Source organism: Carlito syrichta, unplaced genomic scaffold (genome assembly GCF_000164805.1).
Source record: "Carlito syrichta isolate Samal-C Ts95f unplaced genomic scaffold, Tarsius_syrichta-2.0.1 Scaffold288410, whole genome shotgun sequence".
Classification (NCBI taxonomy): Eukaryota; Metazoa; Chordata; class Mammalia; order Primates; family Tarsiidae; genus Carlito; species Carlito syrichta.
In genome coordinates this window covers 149273-173464 of record NW_007232506.1, presented here as the reverse complement: position 1 = coordinate 173464, position 24192 = coordinate 149273, and the positions used below count along the sequence as shown (strand labels likewise).

Genomic DNA, 24192 nt, shown 5'->3' with positions numbered 1-24192 from the left:
TTAATATATTTTATTTTTTTAGGAAAGTGCACATTTATTTTATTTTTTTATTGTAAAGATGTGGAGTACAATTCAGGGTTAGATATACAAACGTTGATTATGCAGACACCCTTGTTGATGAGGTATGCCCCTCCCTCCCCTAGCAGTTTCCCTCGGCTGCCAATCCCACCCCAACCTCCCCTGGCAATTTCTCACTACTGCCAATCCCTTTTTTATAGTATTATAATAATTGTTCAAGGTTCGCTTATGAGTGAGAACATATGGTACTCTATTCTTTGTTTCTGTGATAGATCACTGAGTATAATTTCTGAAAGAACAAGAAATTGACCTTCCATATGACCCAGCAATTCTCCAATAGGAATATACCCGGAGGAACTCAAATCATTCTACAAAAAAAAAATATATTTTATTTTAAAGATGTGGGGTACAAGTCAGGATCAGATACATAAGTGTTCTATGCACAAGTGAAGTTTGGGCCTCACTTCGCCTGGTTTAGGATCAGCTACCCTTAGTGATGTTAAATGTTCCCCAGGCAGTGTCCAGCTACTGTCAATCCCTTTCTTTCTTGTAGTATTATGATAAATAGTCAGAATCCAGTTCTTTGTTTCTGTTACAAATCACGGATGTAGTGACTGTTAAATGAATACAGGATTTCCTGTTGGGTTGATGAAAATGTTTTGGAACTTGAGATATGGTTGCACAACAGTGTGAATATACTAAATGCCACCAAATTGTACACTTTAACATGGTTAATTTGATATTATATGACTTTTTTCTCAAAAAATAGAACTATAAAGAAAAAAATAAATGGGATAAATGACATCAGAATTTACCATACGTGGTATGAGAAAGTATTGTTCATGTTGCTATTTCAGGTGTGTGTGTGTGTGTGTGTGTGTGTGTGTGTGTGTGTGTGTGTGTGTATGTGTTTGTTCCAGGGTGCAAAATAAAATATATTTCTTAATGTGGGTCATGGTCGAAACACTTTGAAAGCCATAGCTTGGATGGTTAATTGCATGGTGAGGAAGATAAATGAGACAAAGTACACACAAGGAAGCCTTACTGGGAGATAATAAACTCATAGCACTCTTAATTGTATATCTACCAAGCAAATGGAACCATGAGTCTAAAGTTCAAGAGAGGTTTCAGCTTGCTCTACAGACATGCAATACAAAATAAGATAAAATATATTGGGTCCAAAATGTATACTTGAAATACTCATGATTAAAACTTAAATGGAACTCTATTATATTTTCATTATAATATAACAGTGGCTTTACAAAATAAAAATAAATTGCAGCATCAACACATGTTGCAATTGTGAAATAAAATGATCTTCATTTAGAAACACTGATTAATGAAACACATGAAAAACAGTGTCAATTTTTGAGGATTAAAATCAATTTCATTGAGAAGGACTAATATAATTTGATGGATTTGAAATGAGAAAAGATGCAAAAAGCTAGAAAGTTGTATGTGGCCTATGACTGCCAGTGAACCAAGGAGAAAAACATAAACTTAGGAGGTTTCATTGTTCACCAAGAAAAAGTTTTGAATTGAATTGAATCTAATAGATGGCTTCTTTGATTGCCAATCTTGCCAATAATTAGAGATGAAGACTGAAGACTGTAAATGCAAATATTGAGGATTATTGACATATATTGTTTAGGGACAATATTAAATGCCTTAAAATTTTAAAATGTTACTACTTTTTTTTGGGTTCCATGTTTCTTCAGAGCCTTGATAATTTGTTCTCATCAAGATTATTTCAAAGGTGTTAATATAGAATAGCAAAAGAAAAATTAAATAATATTACCTGTCTGAACAACGAAAAAAAAAAGTGTGAGCCAAGTAGTAACACCTTAAAAACCAGTTACAGGATAAAGGGTACCTGGGAGCTCATTACTGGTTTTTTTCTCAATTCTTGTGAGTCTTGAACTCTTTCAAAATTAAAAAATATATTTTAAAAAGATTACACAAGCCGGGCTCAGTGGCTCAGCCTGTAATCCCGCGCCTTTGGGAGGCTGAGGTGAGTGGATTGCCTGAGCCCGCGGGTTCGAGACCCGCCTGGGCAGCGAGACCTCATCTCTACAATAAATCAAAAAATCAGCCGGGCATGGTAGCGCACGCCTGTAATTCTGGCTACTCGGAAGGCTGAGGCGGAAGGATCGCCGGAGCCCAGCGGGTCGAGGCTGCGGTGGCCGGGAGCGGCCACTGCACTCCAGTCTGGGCGACAGAGTGAGACTCCAACTCAAAAAAAAAAAAAAAAGATTACGCAGAACTCAGGTGATGAGAAAATATCATGCAAACACTGGGAAGAAAGCACTTACTATGAAATGCATAAAGAAAAAATTGCCTCATATGTCAAATTTCTGAGGCAACTGAATTAAATTAACTTTTATCAATTATATATTAAGTGACTGCTACCTATCATTCTGAGATTCATTAATAATAATCTGTAAGCCAAATCATAGATGATAATTAAGGCCTTAGAAGTGCAAGTGCGTCATCCTACTATTGACTCCACTCTCCTTATACTCCATACAAAACTGGGAACAACTAATTGTGTATGTTTCCACTGCACTCCTGATTTTTTATAAAATTCCCTACTCTTCAATTATATATCTATTAGGTACTTCACATTTACAGGCCCCAAACTGAGTTCTTGATATTCACCCCTAAACCAGCTCTTTTGGTAGTTTTTTCTCTCTCAGTTAATGTCATCTTTTTGTTCTAGTTGCTCAGACCAATAACTTTAATGTCATCCATGTTTTTCTGATTCTCTCTTCTGATATTGCTCACATATTAATAGAAAAATTTACTCTACTTTCAAAAATAAGCCACAAGTTGAGCACTTCTCACCGCACTCGCTATCAACACTGCTGGTTGAAGTTGCTATCACCTTGGTCCTGAATTAGTGTGATGACTTCCTAACTGATGTTTTTCTCACATCACACTCAGAAACCAATTGCAGACAGATAGTACATCTAAATATGAGAGAGATAACTAATACATTTTTCTAGAAATAACATAGGTTATCTTAAAGACCTTGGAGTATGGAAAAAATGAACATTTTAGGTCAGGCTTGATGGTTCACACCTGTAATCCAAGCACTTTGGGAGGTCAAGGTGAGTGGATTGCTTGAGCCTAGGAGTTCAAGATTAGCTTGGGCAGCATGGGCAACATAGCAGCATAGCAAGAACTCATCTTTATATGTATATATGTTTATATGTATATGTATACACTATATATGTGTATATATTTATATATAAAAAACTATATATGTGTATATATTTATATATAAAAAACTATATATGTGTATATATATACACATATATAGTTAAATGAAGGAATATATATAATATATATACACACTAAGTATTTATTTTCATTAAAAGACCCCACTAAGAAATTGCAAAAACAACCTGCTGCAGCATAAGAGAAGGTATTTGCTACATATATAATTCACAATAGTTTGCATCCAACGTATAAAGGTCTTTAACTTAAAAAAGAAAATACAGACAAATCAATAGAAAAATGGTCAAAAGACATGACTAGATACATCAAAAATCACTTTGTCAAAGCGGTCTTTAAACACAAGACAAAGTACTCAGCTTCATTAGTCATAAAGGAAATGTAAAGTTAAAATACAATGAAATAGCACTTCACACACACCAGAATGGTTAAAATTAGTCTTTTAATCCCTATGTTCTTTAGGATGTGAAGCAATTACAATTCATGCATGGCTATTAAAAGTATAAGTAGGTACAAGCAATTTACAACTCTTTGTCATTATCTGCTAAATGTAAACACATGCTTATTATATGTAACAGGTATTGCATTCCCATGTTTATACCCGATAGAAATAAGCACAAGTATGCAAAAAAGGGGCCTGGTGCAGTGGCTCAGGCATGTAGTCCTAGTACTTTAAAAGGCCTAGGCAGGAAGATTATTTGAGCTCAGGAGTTCAAGACCATTCTAGGCACCATAAAGAGACCTCATCTCTACAAACAAAAATAAAAAAATCAGCCCGGTGTGGTGGCATGTGCTGGTAGTCCCAGCTACTCAGGAGACTGAGGCAGAGGAATAACCTGAACCCAGGAAGTCAAGGCTGTGGTGGGGTATGATCATGCCACTGTACTACACACTCTAGCATGGATAACAGAGTGAGATACCAATTCAAAAACAATTTGCAAAAGAGACATATACAATGTTGTAAGGAATATTTTTCATAATATACCAAACTTAGAAACAAACCCAAGAACCATTAATAAAAGAAGAAATACTGTAGTTTTTAATTTTTTGAAGCAATGAAAATAAATGAAGAATGGCACAGAAGACAACACAAACGACTTAATAAAAAATGAACAAAACAAACTTCTGAGAAAGTTTTAATAGAAAAGAAAGAAACCAAAACAAACTTATAAAGACAAAGACCATGGTCTTCAAAATGACCATTAATATTTTAATTGTTATGAGAGAAAAATATTAAAACATGAAGAATGCAATGTTATATAAAAAACAAAACAAAATTAAAAACAGAAAACAGAAGAAATATCCAAGAAACAACAAAAAAATGATCATGGATGTTAATAGCTGGCATAAAAACTCAATAGAAGGATTAGAAGATAAAATTGAGTAAGTTTGCCTGAATGGAAAGAGATTAACATTGGGAGAAAAATGTAACAAAGTAAAAAATTTTAAAATCAGCCTTCAAGTTCTGAATTCAAAACAGAGAGAAAATAGAAAGGTGGCATAATTCAAGAAGATTCCAGAAACTGAAAGCCATAACTTTCCATATTGAAAGATTCTCTGGAGGAGAAAGGCAACATGGTGATGGAACGGGTCAGATTGTGAGACTCTCTGCAAAAACGAGTGTCCATAAAGACTGTGTGAGTGGGTGTGTGCCAGTGAGTGAGTGAAAGTCCATCTGAGGGGAGACCGGTTCAAGCACCTGGGTTATCCTCCAGAGGTGACTGCAACCTACCACTGCCCTGAGATTGGAGTCCCCAGCACGCAGGATTGTCTGCCATTCTTGGGGGTCTCTTGGGAGGGGGCAGCAGAGATCAGCTGCTCCTCAGCACCTGGCACCTGGTCCACACCACCACCTGCAGCAGCAGTCTGGGCGCTAGCAGCAGAAACCATGGAGAAGGCTCAGTGAGGAAATCTGGAACTGAGCCCCGCTGCCACCATTTTCTCTGTCCCAGGAAGGACAGAGACCTGAATTGCTCCACCCAGTTCTGTGTAACCTCCAAGCTGAGACCATCCAGAGAGTGGGGAGACAGCCCACAGAATGGGAAAAATATATTTGTCAACTGTGTATCTGACAAAGGCCTAACATCCAGGATCTACAAGGAATTCAAACGTGCTGAAAGGAAAAAAAACAAACAGTCCCATTAAAAAGTGGGCAAAATACATGAATAGACACTTCTCAAAAGAAGATAGGGGCAGTCAACAGACACATGAAAAAGAACTCAGCCTCACTAGTCATCAGAGAAATGCAAATCAAAACCACAATGAGATACCACCTAACCCCAGTAAGAATGGCTAACTAACCTAACTCCAGTAAGAATCGTTGATATAGCAAACAACAATAGATGCTGTCAAGGATGTGGAGAAAAAAGAATGCTTCTACACTGCTGGTGGGAGTGCAAACTAGTGCAACCTCTCTGGAAAACAGTGTGGCAATTTCTGAAAGAACTAGAAATTGACCTTCTGTATGAGCCAGCAATTCCCCTATTGGGAATATGTCCGGAGGATCTCAAATCATTCTATAAAAAAGATATCTGCACACGTATGTTTGTTGCAGCTCTATTCACAAAAGCAAAAACATGGAACCAACCATGTTGCCCATCGAAACTGGACTGGATAAAAAAATGTGGTATATATGCACAATGGAATATTATGCAGCCATAAGGAAGGACAGACATATGGACTTCAGAGCAACTTGAATGGATTTGGAGTCTATCATACTCAGTGATTTATCATAGAAACAAAGAATAGAGTTCCGTATGTTCTCACTTATAAGCAGACCTTGAACAATTATAATACTACAAGAAAGCAACTGGCGGTAATGGGAAACTGTCAGTGGAGGGGGGTGGGATTGGCAGTTGAGGGAAACTGCTAGGGGAGGGAGAGGCAAACCTCATCAACAAGGGTACCTGCATAATCAGTGTTTGTATACCTAACCCTGAATTGTACTCCACATCTTTATAATTTTAAAAAAACTGAACTGGATTTTAAAAATATGGTACATATACACAATGGAATATTACGTAGCCATAAAGAAGGACAAATATATGGACTTCACAGTAACATAGATGGATTTAGAGTCTATGACACTCAGTGATCTATCACAGGAACAAAGAACAGAGTACCACGTGTTCTCACTCATAAACAGACTCTGAACATTTACCATAGCATTATTAAAAAGGGATTGGAAGTAGTGGGATACTGCCTGAGTGGTGTGGGGAGGAACACAACATTAATTAGGGTACCTGATCTCAAACCAAAGTGGAGACCAAAGGGAAGCCCAAACTTTACCTATACGATGACCACTTGCATACCTAATCCTGAATTGTACCCCATATCTTTAAAATAAAGAAATAGGCCGGGCTCAGTGGCTCAGCCTGTAATCCCAGCACATTGGGAGGCCGAGGCGAGTGGATTGCCTGAGCCTGCGGGTTTGAGACCCATTCGGGCAACTTGGTGAGACCTTGTCTCTACAATAAATCAAAAATTAGCCAGGCGTGGTATCGCGCGCCTGTAGTTTTGGCTACTCGGAAGGCTGAGGCAGAAGGATCGCCTGAGCCCAGCAGGTCGAGGCTGTGGTGGCAGGGAGCGTGCCACTGCACACTGCACTCCAGCCTAGGCAACAGAGTAAGACTCCAACTCAAAAATAAATAAATAAATAAATAAATTAATTAATTAATTAATTAAAAAAAAGAAAAAATACATGGAAAATAAACTTTCTGAGTCTTTGCAAAAAAAAAATAAAGAGAAAAGGCTAGCACTGGTTGAGGCAAAAATGTTCACATTACTCACATTTATTAATAACAATATATAGTTTTTACATGTTGATATATTTTAAAACAAAAAATATAAAACTAGAAATAAATCTGTAAATAACTTGTTGAAGCAGATGCTACTGGTGCCTCATCCAATTCCTCTAGAAGATTCTTTGTCACTTTTTTGCCTTCATCCCTCAGCTTCGGCATGTTTGCAGTTAATTTCCCATCTGATGCCTTCAGATGATTATTCTTGGATCTTGAAACCCCCTCAATCCTACAGAGAGCGAAAGTTTCTGGGAGTTTATGCCTCATCCCAAGGAAGCTAGCTAATGGGGACTGGCATGGGAATTCAAAAGCCCAGCTTTTTTGCTTCAAGGCAGGACAAACACAGACATAATTCATGCTCCAGACTTCTCTGTAGGATCAAGCAATACGGAACTGTACCTGCAATCACACCAATGCTTAGTTCCTTCCCTTTTCTTATCCTGTTTCCCCTGTTCTCATACTAATTTATCTGGGAAATCACTTGTAGTGATGTTTTGGCTCAAGATCTGGTATTGGAATAATTCAACATTCTTTTGGTGCATTAAGGGAAAGAAATTAACTAAAAAGTATAATTTACTCATTAGAACATATACTCTTTAAACGTAGGAATTATGACTTGTTTACCCCTATTTATCAGCACCAAACTTGGTGACAGACAATAATAGGAATTCAGCCACCTTAATACAAATGGTCATATCTCATCGTATTAACCATGTGACCAAGTGTTCACAGTTGTCCATTGCTTACCCTCTACTTCACCAAACTGTTGTCAGGCTTCTCTCCTTTCCAGTTCCTGACTCTGTCCCCAAGCTTAAGCAAGCACACACACACACAAATTAACATACCCCCCTTCTCAGCCTCTCCTGGAAATCAGTTGAGCACATTAAGACTCTTTTCCTGTTAGACTCCACTAGTCATTTTCCCCTGCTTGCCCAGTTTTTATATCTCCTTGCCCCTCCTTTAACTTATGAAAGAACTTTTTTTGTTTGATTTTGTGACCCGAGATTTTTTAAATGGGAGCATTCTCCCTATTACAATGGCCTCTTTATCTCCCTTGCAATAATCCTTTTAAAATTAAAGCCTATCCTAAGTCCTGATTTGTTTTCTTTGACAAGTTTTCCACAGGACAGTTGACATATCAAACCTTCCCTGGAAAATAAAATCAATTACTAAAATATATTTATTTATTATTTTAAAAGATTAAAAACACCAAAACAATACTGTTATAGATGAACTTTTTTCTTGCATTAATTGATTTTCTCTATTACGTAGAACTTACTTGCCAAGGTCACACTTTATTTCAGGCATTACAATTGGCTTTGGTAATTCAATAGTTAATCGCAGTAAATACCAGAACTCTTCAGCCATTTCAGGCTGGAAAATAATGCTGGTGGAGAGAAATACACAAAATTTTGTCAGCAGTTTTAGTTTGCATAATAAGTTAGGCAGAAAAAATGTATCCTACATTGGTATAAATAGCTGGTTTCAAATACAATATTTGACAACTCTGTGACACATTCTGCTCTTACTGTTTGGATGTGTTTTTAAATTCTTCATTTTAAAATTCTTCACAATTCAAAAAAACAGTGTTGTTGTAATTAATATCTGTTTAATAAATGCCTGTTGAATCAATGAAAAATGTATAAAAATGAGTATATTAAATGTCTTGCAGGAGTTATAACAGAAAAAGTGTTACTTTTTAACTGTGACTAAGCCAAATTTAGTTGGTTCACTGGAATGCAGGTGTATTTTCATATGAAGATATTCAAGTGACATGCAGTTCTGGAAATTCCTTTTAGAATCATCATGTGCTCACTTCAGGATAAGATAAAGCTAATGGTAGTCTAAAAGTATAACTGACCTGGTATCTCAGCTCTGTAATATTTTATTTAGAGCCTCAATTCCATCATTTATGAAATGGGAGGAATCAATCTTACCTCTTACAGTTGCTGTGAGAATTTTATGTGTTTATTTATGTAAAATACATGCTCCTGCATGATGAACAGAATAGGCAGTCAATAAGCATCAGCTAAGATTATGTTTTTAATGTATGATTACAAAAGAAATTCAAGATTTAGTCCGTGTTCACAAAACCTGTACAGTCTGGGGTGACAAGACCAGTCAATATGTCTAATGGCAATCTATCAAAATAGTGTTTTTTATAATATGCTGTGTTCTTATTTTCATGCTTCATATTATAATATGTATCCTTTAAAATTTCACAGATATATTCATTTATTCATATTTTCCTTAAAATAACAATTACTTGGTTACTATTATAGTATACTGTGCTAGAAGCATCAATAAGAGTTATTCTGAAGGCCATGCTGTTAAGTGAAATAAGCTAGGCACAGAAAGACAAATACCATAAGATCTCATTTACATGTGGAACCTAAAAAAAGTTGAACTCAGAAGCACAGAGTATAATGGTGGTTGTCAAGAGGTAGATGTGGGAGGGAACACAGAGATTGGGGAGAAGTTTGTCAGAGGATATAAAACGTTAGGAGGAAAAAGTTCAAGAGATTTATTATAGAAGATTGTGACTATCATTAATAACAATGTGTGGTATACTTGAAAATTGTTCAGAGAGCAGACTAAGTGTTTTCACCATAATTAACTGATAAGTATGTGAAGTAATGCTTATGTTAATTAGCTTGATTTAGCCATTTTACAATATATATGTATTTTAAATCATCATGTTGTACACCATAAATATATACATTTATTATTTGTCAATTAAAATAAATACAGTAACTTTTTAAAAAGATATATCCTAACTCTGAAATAGCACATGAGCTAGCAAAGGTCATTTTTGTGGAGTATAATAACAAAATGCATTGCATACACCCATACTGTGTCAATTATAGTCTTTAAAATTATAATAAATAAGTTATATATTACATTGAAAGCAAATTAATTGATTATTTTAATAAGTTATTGGGTTGATTATGAATATAAAGTTCAAATGCTTGCATATGCATGTATGTAAATATATAGTGCAAAAAAATGTTTACAATTATCATGCTACAAGAATACTTGACATTGCATTGCTAATATTTCTGTGTGTGTACATGCGTGTATGTTTTCCACACACTAGCACATCCTTTAATTTCTTCTACGTCCTCCAAGTGAATAATTTGCATTTAATTGGGAGTAAAAGATATATAAATTCGTTTTCATAAAAAATTGAAAGTTTAATGGCTAGTTCTCATGGAATCATTTTCATTTGGTTCAGTTTTTTTATTCTTTATAAAAATTTGATTAGTAAAATGAGAAGTGAAAGAGAAAATAACAGGAGAAGTTTAGGAATTATTTAATTTGATATTCCAACAAACAATATTTTTTCACTGAAGCAAACAAAAGTTAACTCTAAATTAGTACATTTTATTCTGGGAATAGTATTAAACAAAGCTAAAACTATGCTCAAGTGTAATTTGAATGATTGTATTATGAAAAAAATAAGTTTTAAAGCTTAATTTCTAAGCATCAACAATGAAATGTAATATCATTCTCAAACCATACCTTTCATCTCTATGGCCTATAGTTGCTGGAGAATACCATACAACATAGTTGATGGATTCTATTGGGTTCAGTACAATTTTGTTGTCTCCACTAAGAGCAGCACTCATTAATTGGACATCTAAGCGAATAATTCTATCTTCTGGATTGGAGAGAGGTATTTCAATGCAGATAGTGTCCTAGAATTAAAGAACAAACATATAACCAGCTTTTAGTGTCAGAATTATTCTATGGAAGGAAGTGTAAGGGAAACTATTGTGTAATATAAGATCATTTGTTTTAGTTTTTCTATTCACTATTGAACGCATTTCATCAGCTTTGAATTTCTTATATATTTTCCTTGAGTAGTCTTGGTCAATGGTAATCTTATTTTCTTTCAATGCAAATTCTACACAGAAATCTATACAACAAAATAAAAGGGAACACTTCTACACTGTTGGTGGGAGTGCAAACTAGTGCAACCTCTGTGGAAAACAGTGTGGCGATTCCTAAAAGCTCTAAATATCGACTTCCCATATGATCCCGCAATTCCCCTATTGGGAATATACCCTGAAGAACTCAAATCACGTTATAAAAAAGATACCTGCACACGAATGTTTATCGCAGCATTGTTCACAATAGCAAGAACCTGGAACCAACCATGCTGTCCATCAAAAGAGGACTAGATTAAAAAAATGTGGTACATATACATGATGGAATACTACGCAGTCATAAAAAAGAACAAAGTTATGAATTTCGCAGCAACCTAGATGGAACTAGAGTCTATAATACTGAGTGATCTCTCACAGAAACAAAGATCCGAGTATCACATGTTCTCACTCATATAGTGGACCTTGAACATCTATCGTAATACTTTAAGAAAAGGATTGATGGTGGGAAACTATGCGGGGGGAGGGAGGGGAAGGGAGGTGGGATTAACAGTAGTCAATATCTGTCTGGGGACAGGGAGACACCCCTTATCAACAAGGGTGCCTGAGCGATGCATATTTGTATACCTAACCCTTAACTGTACCCCACAATTTTAAAATAAAAAAATATTGATTTAAAATAAAATAAAATAAAAAAGAAAATTTCTTTGTAAAATTACATTGAAAATATATTTTTCACCAGTACTGCTATTACTATGAGGTTCATTTTGCAGTGTGTCCTCTAGTAATGTGTTCAAACTATGACACATAAGAATCCTCTGCAGAGTCTGCTGAATCATAGATTCCTGTTCTCTTCTTTTTCACACCGCACCCCTCCACCCTAGAGATTCAGTAGGTCTGGGATGGGGTGTGACATTTACACTTCTAAGAAGTTCCTGCATGATACTGCTATTGATGCTGCTGACTCAGAGGACACACTTCAAGTAGCACTGTACATTAGCTTCAAGTAGTAGAAACAACGTAAACTAGTAAGTCAAATTATGTTGAGGATACATCTATCTTTCTGTTTCAACTTCTTCCTTATCCTTTTGTTTCTCCTGTCTTACCCCACAAATTACATCCACTGAGCCCTGGAAGGCATTCTTCAAGTTTCAAGTAATGTCTTGATCTTGATCCTGACCCTTCTTGGCTAGTGACTTATATTTCATCTCATTACAACCATGTCCTTCACTACATCAAAACCTATAATTGAAGTTAATGTAGTCAAGATCATTAGTAGGACATATTTAAATTTTAACAAATATCAGTTGCCTAAATGCCTTAACCTAAAGAAGTGTAGAAGGTTGGACATTTCAGTCTTCAATCAAAATGTGGCAATGGGTATGCTTTAAGACATGGAGCTATTTTGAAATCTATCAGATCATATTCCAGGGATGACAAAACTGATAGCAAGCTGGTGGGGTGTATCTGCAAGACAGACATTACAGCTTTATCCATGACTGTTTTAGAGGACCTAGTTCATAGAGCATTTACTTGATCACCTCTAATAAACAAATGATAGACAGATGCTATATTTTAGAGAAATGGAAATAGTATTTAGTGTGATGAACAACACCTGGTGAGGAAAGATGGAAATCAAGGATATATACAAGTTAACAATTATATTAGAGCAAATATTGTTTATTAGAATTCAGTTTTAATTATAAATGCAATGAAAAACAGTTATCTACCATAGGTTTAGGAGATATTAGAATCATGAATTCTTAAAATAAATGGGCATTTAAATATTCAATACTCATAATTATAAAGAAGGGGGAAATGTAAAATACTGAACAATGACTGATTTCCTAGGCAACCTGGCATATTTTATAGTTAGTATAGGACTTGGCCTCCAAAGAAGTTTCCAAGAGTCAAACATATCAACAACTAAAAGCAAAAGAAACACCAGAATAACAAATAGTATCAATCACATATTAGCTTTCAAACTTTTCCCAGAATTTAAGGCAGAAAATAGAAATGAGACATTTTGGCCTAGACATTTGTCCTGGTCTACCAGTCAGCTAATTTTTCAGAGAAGGTAATTGTCAGTTCAATAAAATTCTACAACTTCACAGATGTAAAAATGCTAGAATCTCAATCATTAATTTTCAACAAGTTTTAATCATGACCCAGAATAATTAATTTTACATCACAATCTAGTTCACCTACACACATCACAAAAGTTTCAAAAATAATCCCTGCTCTTATTATATGGGATGGTCTCTGAAACTTTTTGTTATCTTCTATTTCTTTAAAAGGTACTAACTTTGACCAACTCATATGTTAAGATCTACACATTTAACATTTTGATTTTGGTCTAAAGAGGAATAAAATACTGTATATAAATATGACAGCTTTAGGTCTTACCATGACATATAAGCCTGAGACACCAAATAAAACAAAATCACATTAAACCTACATTTTCTGTGAACTACAACCTATCTTACAGGGGCACGCCTTCGGGTTACAAAGGCATCATTAACATTCTATGGTTGGCTGAAATGTAAGAGTAGTAAGTGAGGATGGCAGTTATGGAGTACTTAAGTCACAGCTTCTCCTTGGATCCTCACATGTGTGGCAAATATCATTAACTGATCACTTTACTCTTATCCAAACACATTCTCGAAATTCTTCACAGAGCAGCCTTCCAGGCAGCAATTGTCAGATGCTTAGAGCTACCAGCACTGCAATCTTTTAAAAATTCGTGGAATCTAATTCTTTGGAGTCTTGAAAATAGCAAGAATTAATAGAAATGAATGTTTCACTATAGTCAACAGCTTTAAATATTCAATTAACTGTGCTATATGTTTAGCATGGTAGAAAATATTTCAAATTGAACTACAGTGTTACAAAAATAATTTCCAAATTGCATTATAGTTTAAATATAATTTTCTTCTAGGTTTAAATACAAAAAAATACTAAAATGACATTTGAAAAATTATGGCATTATATGGATAATTTATATTTTAAATATTCACTTGCCAACATATTGCTAAAATAATTTAGGCAGGCAACCCTTTTGGGTCCCCTCCCACTGTGGGAGCTTTTCTGTCAGCTCAGTAAATCCTGCTTTCTAAAAATAATAATAGTAATAATTTTTAAAATGCCAATATTTCCTAAGATTATAAAGTTAAAGTTTTAAAAGTATTTGATATATTTAGTAAGTTAAAGAGAAAACATTTTTGTCTCTCCTCATTTTATGGGATAATCAAAATTTGTTTATTCTAGAAATACCTTCCTTATGTTATCTGTATAATTTCAGAAATGCATAACCATTTTGAGAAGATAACATACAAAATATAACAGATAAAAAAGCTCCATCTACAAAATGATTGTTTTGGCTAAGGTATTCTACCACCTCCCATTTCATTTTGCGATAAATGACTTGTACTCAATTAGAAGTACAAAGACAGTTGAATTTCTATGAATACTTTATCTATCAAAAAGTTTGAAATATTTGGCTAATATCTGTCTTGCAAATGTCATATTACTCCACTTTAATGAGCAGGGTTTTAAGGTTAATTTGTGTTTAGAATTAAACATAAATCAGTTTGAATGATTGGGTTTTTTTGAAACTCAAGCAAAATAGTAATGACAGCACATGATGCCTTCTAAAGGTGTTTTTCATCTTCGCATGAGCTCTTTTAGGTTCAACACTGGAGAGCATTTCTTTATAAAGTAGCCAATATTTTCATCTTGCTTGTTCTTAAGAAATATTGTAGCCAAAATAATGGATGTTAAAAAATTACTTCCATTTCGGAAACTCCTTTGTAAAAGGCCTAAATTATGAATATTTAATCCTGTGAAATATTAAGTCAAAATTTTAAAATAGAAAAGACATTCACAAGATGCTGGAATTTAAAATAATGAAAAATGTAAATATTCATCAAAGAGTGGGACTCTATTTTAAATGTGTTCACACAGGTATACTGAATTTTGTGAGTTATAAACCTATTCAGATGAAATGTAAATACCTATATACATTTTAAAATGAATGTAGGATGTTTTCAGCATTTATATATAATTCACATATTTGTTTTTTTACAATGGAAGGAACATTTTGAGAGGTTCAAAAACATAAATTAAATCAGATCATTCATTTTCTTTTTTGCATACTTTATTGGCTAAATGTACATGAATTAAAATCTCTCCTCTTGCTCTTTGAGGCTTTATAAACCTGGCCCTGCCAACACCTCTGATCACAAGTAACTTCCCACCCACTCAACCCTTCCTGTCCTAGCTCCAGCATCCTAAGACTCCTCTCTGCTCCTGGACTGCCTGGGCTCCTTCCTGTTAGGTCCCTTCCCACCAAGCTCATCTTGTTTCCAGGGCTTATGCACTTGTTAGGCTCTCTTGCTTGTACTTGAGAAATATTGTAGCCAACACAATGACTGTTTAAAGAAATTGCTGGGTGCACTGCCACAGTCCTCAAGCCACCCTTAGTGTCACTCTGGATTATTTTTGTTCATAAAATTATCAATGTCTAAATTTATCTCGGTCATTTATTGCCACGGTAACAGGTATACCAGCCGGGCTAAACTTGGTAGAGTACAATTCAAAACATCTCTTTCTCCCACTACTGCTGTCCAAACCAGTGAAGAAACTTTTCTCCACCCTCTGCTGTTCTCTCAGGATAGTTTCTCATGCCAGAAGAGTCTCTACAGAAATCCCAAATCAATCAACACTTTGTTCTCACATTCAATTGAAGGCTTTTCTAGATCTTCCCTTTCTGGCACCCCAACCTCACCCTCAGGTCTAACTAGGAATTTCGCAGGTTGCTTGTGGGGAAGAAGGTAATCATGGCCTGCTCTCTGTAATCTCCTGCTGAAACGTCCCCTCATCCTGCAATCACAAGTGCTAATGTATCTCCTTCAGGTTGCAGGAGACGACAGGTGAAAGAACAAAGGCCATTTACTTAATCGGTGCTGGTTGATCTTTTCCAGGTGAATTTCTGGGTTCCTTCTCCCTTCCTCTATCTTGCATTATCCCACAAGACTCTTTCTCCTGGGGTCTTCCCACCCTAGAATGTGTCTCGAGCTAGTGCCTTTCAAATAAGCCCAGGCTTAGCCTCCTTCCATTTGGTTGAATCAACTTTGACCCACAAGGTCTTGTCTCGTGCCAGTGGAAATGCATCTTTCTTTCACTCAAGCCATTTTCTCTCCCTCTGTCATCCATTCTGTTGGCAGGAACTCACCAAGAGCCAAGGGACATTAACCTATCAGCTTCCTCTTCCGAAAGAAGACACCTTCACTCTCTTTGTGTTCTGGGTGACAGGCTAAAATGTCTCACCTCCCTAAGGTGCCAGAAATATCTCTCCAGTAAAATTTTGTGCTCCCCCTTCACAGTATAAAGATGTCAGTGGGCAGTAGTTGTGCAACTAGAGATTTTTTTTAAAACACAGTTTATTAGAGAGAGAAGGGAGACAAGGAAAGAGGACATGCCAGAGCTGGCACCGGCGAAAGAAACTGCAACAACTAGAGATTTAATTTCCCAGACCCTCTTGCATCTGGGTGTAGCTGTGTCACTACTTGTCTCCAAATATATGTGAGTGGACGTTGATATGTCACATCTACACCAAAGCTATTAAAAACAGTGAAAGTTCTCTTCTCTTGGTTTTCTCTTTCTCCTATTATTTGTAGGAACCTCTGAGTTCCTAAAGTATAAAGAAATTACAAAATGGAAGGAGCCTGGCTCCCTGAATCACCGCATGGAGGATGTCACCCACCAAACAGGAACACATAAATCCGACTGTCACAATTATTAAAAACCTTTACTGTGCTGAACCACTGCAAACCTGGGACTTATCTGTTAGTCAGTTAGATAGGCTCTATAGATCTAGATGTTCTTACATAAATGGAATAAAAACGAAGTAGAATTATCTATGGTTCTCAGGTTTGTGGCTTTATTTGAAAATCCAGGAAAACAGAAACACTTCCCAGGAAATATCCCATTTTAATTATTTTGTTTATTTTCTAACTCCACTGGAATGTTACTTTCGTAAAAGTAGGAAACTTGCTTGTGTTGTTCATCACTGTTCTTCAGCATCTAGAACAGTGCCAGGAATATCAAAGACACTTGACAGATATCAAAGGCATAGAATTACCGTATGGACACTGGAGACTGAGAAGAGGGGCGGATGAAACATCACTATTAGATACAATGTGCACTAGTGGGGATGAAGAGTACACTTAAAGCCCAGACTTCATAACCACCATACAACACATCTATATGACTGAAAAACATTTGTACCGCTAAAGCTATTGATTTTTCTAAAAGAGAAAAATGTGTAATTTATTTAGTGTTTGCATATAAATCCAATTATTGATATGTCTGTTACTCTGAGTAATCATAACTTTTAATAAGTAATAAAGACTGTGAAAATCTGACTCAGGAGAAGTTTAAAAGTCTAGCGTTAACACAGGTTGCCTTCCTACTTGAAAGTTAATGGGTAAAGACAGCAGTTTTAGATAGAAGTAAGATTTTATTGCCTTATCACTTGGTTAATTTTGTCACTTGGTTGCCAGTTCACACTTACTCCAAGAGGAAAAGTTTAATTCACTGAGTGCACTAAAAACTTCATCATTTCCTGCCAGATCAGAGTAAATAGAGATGATATATTTGCCCATAACCACTTAATTGAGTCAATGACAATTTAATATGCACTAGCATGAAGTATTTTCACCATATTCTCTCTCAGAGGATAATCAAAAGTTCATTATAAAAGGATTATTTCTGAGGTCCAAAACACACACTACTACTAATTTGAGTAAGGCATATTATTGAGAAAATCTTCAATTTAAATTTTATTCAATTTGCTAACAAACTGAACTAATGGGTATTTTGAAAGTATCGTGTAACTCAAAGGAAATGATAACTATAATCTCTTTCAATAATTTACTAAAATTGAAAAGTCAGTGCTAGCAGCTCAGAATTCAAAGAAAGCAGGTAGACAGTTATAATTAGAAACACCATTACCATTCCTTTGCTACTCCCATCTGTACAACACTGTATCTGCAGAAGTCATGTCTTATACCTACCCCCCACGATCTTCCATCATCTAACCTGAAATATACAGAATGCAGAAGTTCAATCAAGGTGGTTTGCTAATTCTGGGTTGGGGGAGTTGTAGGTGAGGATGCATTAATAAGTTCCCGGGAACTATGAAAAAGCCAGAAACCACGGGAAGAGCCTGTTTATTCATTTTATTCAGACACATCCCATTACCTTGAGGGAAAAAAAAAACTATAAAAGGCTGTGAAAAATAGAAATACATCTAATAAACAGATCCCTGGGAAGTAACCTCCTGCTTAACTATTTAAGATCCTTTCCCTATAAATATATATGCATGTATGGTTGTGTGTATATTATTAAAATGTTTACTATGAATTACCATGTAGGTAAGCCATTTAAAAATTATGTCACAAGTTAAGAAGTGCTCAAATACAGTAGACATGCTCATGCTTTAAAGAACCAGTATGCAGTAATTTTTGACACTGAATGGAGATTTTGTTTTTAAAGGTGTTTGGACTTGCATAAATGGATCCAATGTTATATTAAATCAATTTTTCTTCATCTGCATTTATGGAAGAAAGTGGAAGCGGGGATAGTTCATAGTGGCAGAATATCCAAAAAATACTCACCTTTTACTTTGGCATGTTTTCTGATCTTTTATTGGAATAATGATGTTTCAGATAGCTGAGATGTTGAATTCAACTAATTAATATACTTCTGACTCGAAATTACATGAGAAGGAATGGAAAATTATGATTTTCTTACCTAATATCTTCCTTTCTATCCCTTGAACACTTTTTTCCCCTCTAAAATATAAAGATATCTCAAAATAGTCATAACTTTTTCTCTCAAAATTTCCAAAGTAAGATATGGGTTTGAAAACGATATCTTTATTCTCTGTGTAAAATTTGAACTTGCTCACAAAATCATAAAGTACTCAGATCTTTGTTTCTGTGAGAGATCACTCAGTATTATAGACTCTAGTTCCATCCAGGTTGCTGCGAAATTCATGATTCTCACTCATATAGTGGACCTTGAACATCTATCATAATACTATAAGAAAAGGACTGACAGTGGTGGGGAACTATGGGGAGGGTAGGGAGAGGAAGGGAGGTGGGACTAACTAACGGTAGTCAATATCTGTCTGGGGATGGGGAGACACCCCTTATTAACAAGGGTGCCTGAACGATGCACATTTGCATACCTAACCCTTAACTGTACCCCACAATTTTATAATAAAAAAAGTTTTAAAAAATCATAAAATAGATAGTTTCCGCCAGAGCTAGGTTTTCCTCATAAGGTATAGCAGAATAACAGTTTGCCATAATAACCCAGGTCACCTCACCCCCTCACCACCAGCTAAAGTTCCTTGCACGTTGGACAGGGTTGCTATGGCAGGTATGCAAGGGAAAGAAAGTTCATCTTTTTTCCCAAAAAAATGCTTGTTTTATATATTTTGTTTTATTTTGTATTGATTCTATTTTTATTTTTTATTTTTTTTGAGTTGGAGTCTCACTCTGTCGCCCAGACTGGAGTGCAGTGGCCGCTCCCGGCCACCGCAGCCTCGACCTGCTGGGCTCTGGTGATCCTTCCGCCTCAGCCTTCCGAGTAGCCAGAATTACAGGCATGCGCTACCAAGCCCGGTTTATTTATTTATTTTTTTGATTTATTGTAGAGATGAGGTCTCGCTGCCCAGGCGGGTCTCGAACCCGCGGGCTCAGACAATCCACTCACCTCAGTCTCCCAAAGGCGCGGGATTACAGGCTGAGCCACCAAGCTGACTTGTATTGATTCTAATATTCTGTGCTATACCATGGTTTTTAAAGAACACTTGCCTACCCAGTTTTTATAATCAATAAAGAAGAAATTACATTTTTCTCATTTGATGGTGGTGACAGACAGAAAACACACATTTCACCCAAAACTTAAACTCCCTCCTAAATTCCTGTCTCGTCTCAGCTACTTCACTAACTTTTTCAGTGGCATTTGGAAAGCTTTGGGGAAGCTCCTCTGAACCTCTTTGGGGCCACAAGAAGTTTGGAGGGCCCTTGATGTTTAATGACTATCCAGTAAAACTTTTGTATTGTTGATGTCAAGACAAGATAGTAAGGACCAAATGCCCTACATCTCTGAACTTGGAGTCAGGTTGCCCTTCTACTTTCCTTTAACCCCTCCATAATCTTAAGGAGGGTGAAGCAGAAAAACACTAAGAAAGGTCTGAATATGACAGCTTACCAAAAAGATAGATACCTGCATTTGGCTTCTAAAATTTGATCTTTGATTTCACTTTCTGCCTTTGGAAAAGTAAACAGTTAAATCCCTGTTTCCATGTCATTTTGATAAGTCACGCTGGTTAACATCACATCTAATAAGAACAGCAATGTCCGTGATTATGAAAAAGAAATGTCAAAAGAATTCATTGTGACTATCTAGCTGTTGTGTAAATACAAGTCAGCATTCTTGTGTAACCTGGAGTTAAATTCTGAAAATCTTTATTTGTCAAAACTCTATACAGTTATAGCTGGCATAAAAATTGCATGTGTGAAAATTAGTAATGAGACCAACATTTAGAGCATAGGGGTTGGCCAACAGAGGTGACTTTGGTGAAAACAAAAACAAAAACAAAAGAACGAGGGAGAAGGGGAAAGGGAAGGAGGAGGGAATAAGAGAAGGTGGGGAGGGAGGAAAGGAGGATGGGAGAGAGAAACAAGACAGAGAGAGAGACAGAGAAGAGAATGTATAAAACTTCTTTTCTGACACAGCACATGATTTATAGATCAGAACCGTTACTCTTTTCCTCCCAACACCCACCACCCTTGCTTGTCCCTCTGTTATGTACTTCACTGAAGTTCACATAGTTTAACCCTAAGGCATGGCCTTCACCCCGCTGTCACTTGGAGCAAAAGTGAATAATTACGGCTGATTTTTATTTTATTTTATTTTATTTTGGGTCAGAGTCTCACTTTGTGGCCCAGACTGGAGTGCAGTGGCATGCTCATGGCCCTGCAGCCTCGACCTACTGGACTCAGGAAATTCTTTCACCTCAGTCTCCCAAGTAGCTGGAACTACAGGCTTGCACTACCATGCCCGGCTAATTTTTTTGATTTATTGTAGAGATGAGATCTCGCCAAGTTGCCCAGGTTGGTCTCAAATCCCTGGGTTCAGGCAATCTTCTCACCTCGGCCTTCCAAACTACTGGGATTACAGGCATGAGACATTAATGCCCAGCCTACTGCTAATCTTTAAAGCCATTGACATTGTATGCAAAATCAATTACGAATTTACAAATAAGTAAATAATTTAGAAAATACTTTGGCAATTAACATAAATATTAAAACTGAGCATATTAGCTCTACAATTTTAGGAGGAACATTATATCTTTTGGACGCCAACAAATGCTTTAAATTTTAAAAATAAGAGTATCAAAAGATTAATTAGAGATGAGATTATATCACAATCCTAATCTTTATAGAATCTTTTGGCACATGGGCATTTTTAATCAAAATAAACTCCCACGGTTGTATCTATATTTTAAAAAATTAACTCAAATTAGGCCATGGCATATTTTCAAAACAAAAGAAAATCCTATTTAAGAATTTTTTACAACTTAGGATAAATTAAAAGCAGAATGCTAATTTTGCTTCCTCAGCATTTGATTAGGAAGAAAAATGTCAATATCATATACAACATCCATAATATATGATATTCCACTTAGAAAAATAGGGAATATGAAAAGTATGAAAGAAAGAAGATACATAAAAATAGTACTTCAAAATATATTTTAGAATTTATGGAGGTTAAAACTAAAAACTTGTTGAAAATGGTTGGGAACTCACATATGTTGTTTTACATGGATGTTTTTATGTTTGACCCTAAGTGAATTAGTAATATTTCTAATTATACTTCTCTCTTGCTAGTTTGTGGAGATATTTCTGGGTCTCATTATTAGCAATACAGTGAATTTCATTGAAGGTTGATCATAGAATTAAAAATTCAGTAAAGAAATAGACATAGTAAGATGAAGAGTCAGGACACAGTTCACAGTTGCCAATTGATGTACCCTTGACCAGATTGAATAAAAGAGAGAGAGAGAAAGTCCAAATAAACACAATTAGAAATGCAAAGGCGAAGTCACAACTGACCCTGAAGAAATTCCAAAGATTATCAGAGATTTCTATGCACATCTGTATGCAAATAAACTTGAAAACCTAAAGGAAATAGAGGACTTTCTAACATCACACAAGCTCCCAAGGTTGAAACAAGAAGAAATTGAAACTCTGAACAGACCAATAGCAATCCAGGAAATCAACTCAATCATAAGAAACCTAAAAAAAAAAAAAAGCCCCAGACCCAGCTGAATTTTACAAGACATACAAGGAGGAGCTGATACTAATCATATCAAAAGTATTCCAGACAATGGAGAAAGATAGAATTCTCCCCAAATCATTTTATGAAGCTAACATCACGCTAATACACAAACCTGAGGCAAAGACCCAAAAAGGAAAAAAAAAGAATTATGGCCAATTTCTTTAATGAACATAGACACAAATTTTCTCAACAAGATTCTAGAAAATTGGACAATACATCTCAAGGATCATCCACCAAGACCAGGTAGGCTTCATTCCTGGGATGAAGGGCTGGTTGAGCATTTGTAAGACTATAAGCATAATTCAATATGTTAACAGATGAAAAAACAAGAATTACATGAATATATCACTAGATGCAAAAAAAAAAAAAAAATTAGACAAAATCCAGTATCCCTCCTTGATAAAAACCTTAAAGCACCTAGGCATAGAAGGAACATTTCTCAAAACAGTAAGAGCCATCTATAAGAAACCCACAGCCAAAATTTTGCTCAATGGGCAGATGTTGGAAGCATTCCCCCTGAGAATGGGAAGAAGACAAGGATGCCCATGCTCACTCCGCCTGTTCAACATAGTGTTGGAAGTCCTAGCCAGAGCAATCAGGCAAGTGAAGGAAATCAGGAGTATCCAAATAGGAAAAGAGGAAATTAAGCTATCCTTTTTTGCAGATAATATGTTTCTATACCTTGAAAACTCAAGGGAGTCCATCAAAAGACTCCTCACACTGATAAATGACTTTGGTAAAGACTCAGGGTACAAAATCAATGTGCAAAAACCAGTTGCATTTCTACACACCAGCAACAAGCACACAGTCAAATAAAAAGCAAAATTCCACTCACAATAGCCACAAAAAAATGAAATACCTTGGCATCCACCTAACCAGAAAAGTGAAAGACCTTTACAACAAGAACTACAAAACACTGCTCAGAGAAATAAAAAATGACACAAACAAATGGAAAAACATTCCTTGCTCATGGATTGGAAGAATTGAGATTGTCAAGATGTCCATCCTACCCAATGCAATCTATAGATTCAATGCAATATTCACCAAATTACCAACATCATTTTTCTCAGACCTGGAAACGACAATACAGAAATTCATATTGAAACAGAACAGAACAGATCACAAATAGCCAAAACAATCATCAGGAAAAGGAACAAAGCAGGAGGTATCACACTTCCAGACTTTAGACTTTATTACAAGGCTACAGTAACTAAAACAGCCTGGTATTGATACAAGAACAGACATATTGACCAATGGAACAGGACAGAGATTCTAAAAGCGAAAACACGGTCTCTCAATCAACTCATCTTTGACAAAGCCACCGATAACAATCACTGAGGAAAGTAGACCACATTTAGCAAATGGTGCTGGGTAAACTGGTTGACCAAATGTAGAAGAATGAAACTGGACCCCTACCTATCATCATATTTTATACAAAAATAAATTCAAAAGGGAACAAAGACTTAAACATAAAACCTCAAACTATAAGAATTCTAGAATAAAGCATAGGAAACACCTTATGCACATCGGAGGAGGCAGTAAATTCTTGGCCAAGTTCCCAAAAGCAAATGCCACAAAAGCTAAGATAGATAAGTGGGACCTCATTCAACTGAAAAGCTTTTGCACAGCAACAGAAACAATTAGGATAGTAAAGAGAATGGGAGAAAATATTTGCTAGTTGTGCTTCTGGCAAAAGCCTAACATCTAAGATCTATAAGGAACTCAAACGAAGTGAAAGAAGAAAACAAACAACCCCATTAAAAAGTTGGCAAAGAGCTGGGCTCGGTGGCTCAGCCTGTAATCCTGCACCTTTGGGAGGCTGAGGTGAGTGG

At 35.9% G+C, this 24192-nt stretch overlaps 1 protein-coding gene across 1 annotated transcript in view; it reads right to left on the bottom strand.

Annotated features, from left to right (window-relative positions):
* LOC103255770 (cilia- and flagella-associated protein 47) overlaps positions 1–24192 on the bottom strand; it is a gene marked incomplete at its 5' end in the record, with an annotated part of 291791 nt that overhangs the window by 122667 nt on the left and 144932 nt on the right. The window contains 2 exons of the mRNA XM_021710301.1: positions 8335–8442; positions 10578–10753. Coding sequence (XP_021565976.1) covers positions 8335–8442; positions 10578–10753 — 284 coding nt within the window. The remainder of the gene's footprint in view (positions 1–8334; positions 8443–10577; positions 10754–24192) is intronic.